Source organism: Cajanus cajan, chromosome 7, assembly GCF_000230855.2.
Source record: "Cajanus cajan strain Asha chromosome 7, NIPB_CcT2T_4, whole genome shotgun sequence".
NCBI lineage: Eukaryota > Viridiplantae > Streptophyta > Magnoliopsida > Fabales > Fabaceae > Cajanus > Cajanus cajan.
Genome location: NC_138523.1, coordinates 33,585,018 through 33,586,877, shown reverse-complemented (window position 1 = coordinate 33,586,877; position 1,860 = coordinate 33,585,018). Strand labels below are relative to the sequence as shown.

Here is a 1,860-nt window from a genome sequence, read left to right as displayed (position 1 = left end):
CGGACTCGACCTTCATTTGAGGTTAGACGTAAAATGATGCGAAAAAGGTGTGAGTTGAATGGAATGAGTCATTTTATTGATTATGTAAATGTGCCTCGTTAAAAACCCTCTCAGCCAAAACCCATCTTTCTATTTTTTGGGACAAAAGACTGAGGTGGGAAAAGAGTGCACAGCTCATTCATACAAAGTTCAACTAAAATAAAACTTGAGATGCATAGCATTCCAAGTTCGCGGTATAGGTTTGCCGCTGAGTTCTTCTAGTCTATATGCTCCATTTTCCAGGTCTTCTGTAACTCGGAAGGGGCCAACCCAAGTGGGTGCAAGTTTCCCATCTGACGTGTCCTTTCTTGCTTCGCCTAGTAATCGCCATACCAAGTCACCTACTCGGAACGAGCGAGGTCTTACTCGGGTGTTGTATCTTCGGGAAGCTCGGAGCTTGCAGGCCTCTTCGTGGATTTGCGCTTCGTTTTTGAGCTCGTCCACTAAGTCGAGGTCAGGCGCCAGTTCTTGGGTGTTCTGTTCGCTGTTGAAGACTTGGTGTCTGTGAGATTTTTTGCCTACTTCTACTGGGATCATTGCGTCAGCTCCGTAGGTCAGCCTGTAAGGCGTCTCTTGTGTGGTTGACTAGGGGGTGCAATGATACGCCCTGAGGATGCTGGGGAGTTCATCGGGCCACTGCCCTTTGGCGTTTCCTAGTCGCTTTTTGAGTTCCCGGAGGATGACCTTGTTGGCCGCTTCAGCCTGGCCATTGGTCTGGGGGTGTTCCACCGAGGTCGAAAGGTGTTTAATTTCGAGATCGTGGAGGAAGTCCTCGAATTCTTGTGCGATGAACTGTCGACTGTTGTCGGTAACGAGGGCGTGAGGGATTCCGAACCTGCAGATGATATTCTTCCAGGTGAACTTCCACACGTTCTCAGTGGTGATTTTGGCGAGTGGACATGCTTCAATCCACTTGGTGAAGTAGTCGATCGCTACGAGGAGGAACTTTAGTTGGCCTTTCGTAGGGGGGAATGGTCCGAGGATGTCCATTCCCCATTGGGAGAAAGGCCACACCGACATCATGTGGTGGAGGGTTTCGGGCGGTTATCGGTGTGCGTTGCTGAACTGCTGGCATTCTTTGCATTTTTGGATATGGTTTTGGCAATCCGACTTCAGAGTGGGCCAGTAGTATCCAGCTCGGAGTACCCTGGTCGCCATTGAGCATGCCCCGGAATGCATGCCGCATATTCCCTGGTGAATTTCCCTGATGACGTAGGCTGCCTGAGACACTGTCAAGCATTTGAGCAGCGGAGAGGAAATGCCACGCTTGAATAACTCATCTCCGATGATGATGAACTTAGCTGATCTCATCCTTATCTTCCGAGCTTCGTCTTTGTCCTCGGGTAGGGTTCCTTCTTTCAAGTATCCCCAGATGCCCGTCATCCATCCCAGGTCTTCGTTGTCGCTGACATTGACGACTTTGTCGTCTAAGCTAGGTGAGTGCAAGGTTTCCTTTGCCTGGTACGTCCCGCTGAGCTGCTCCACCATGAGTTTTGAGTCGCTGTTGCAACTTACCTTTCGGGCTCCGAGGTCGCGAGCTAACCTTAGTCCAGCGAGAAGTGCCTCGTACTCCGCCTGGTTGTTGGTCACTTTGAAGCCAAATTTGAGGGATTGCTCCAGGGTGACTTAGTTTGGTCCTTCCAATATGATGCCTGCACCACCACCCTTAGAGTTGGAGGATCCGTCAACATGTAAAGTCCATACCTGGGGTTCCTCGGCAGAAGCAGGCGTGAGCTCGGCTACGAAGCCAGCCAGGCATTGGGCTTTTAGGGGTCCGCGACTTTCGTACTGGATGCCAAATTCAGATAATTCTACTGACCA

General features: G+C 50.6%; 1 protein-coding gene across 1 annotated transcript; it reads right to left on the bottom strand.

The window, feature by feature from the left end:
• Positions 1 to 1,083: 1,083 nt before the first annotated feature.
• Positions 1,084 to 1,527, bottom strand: LOC145949963 (uncharacterized). The gene has a single exon (XM_083060869.1). The coding sequence runs from the start codon at positions 1,525 to 1,527 to the stop codon at positions 1,084 to 1,086; it is 444 nt and encodes a 147-aa protein (XP_082916995.1).
• Positions 1,528 to 1,860: the final 333 nt, after the last annotated feature.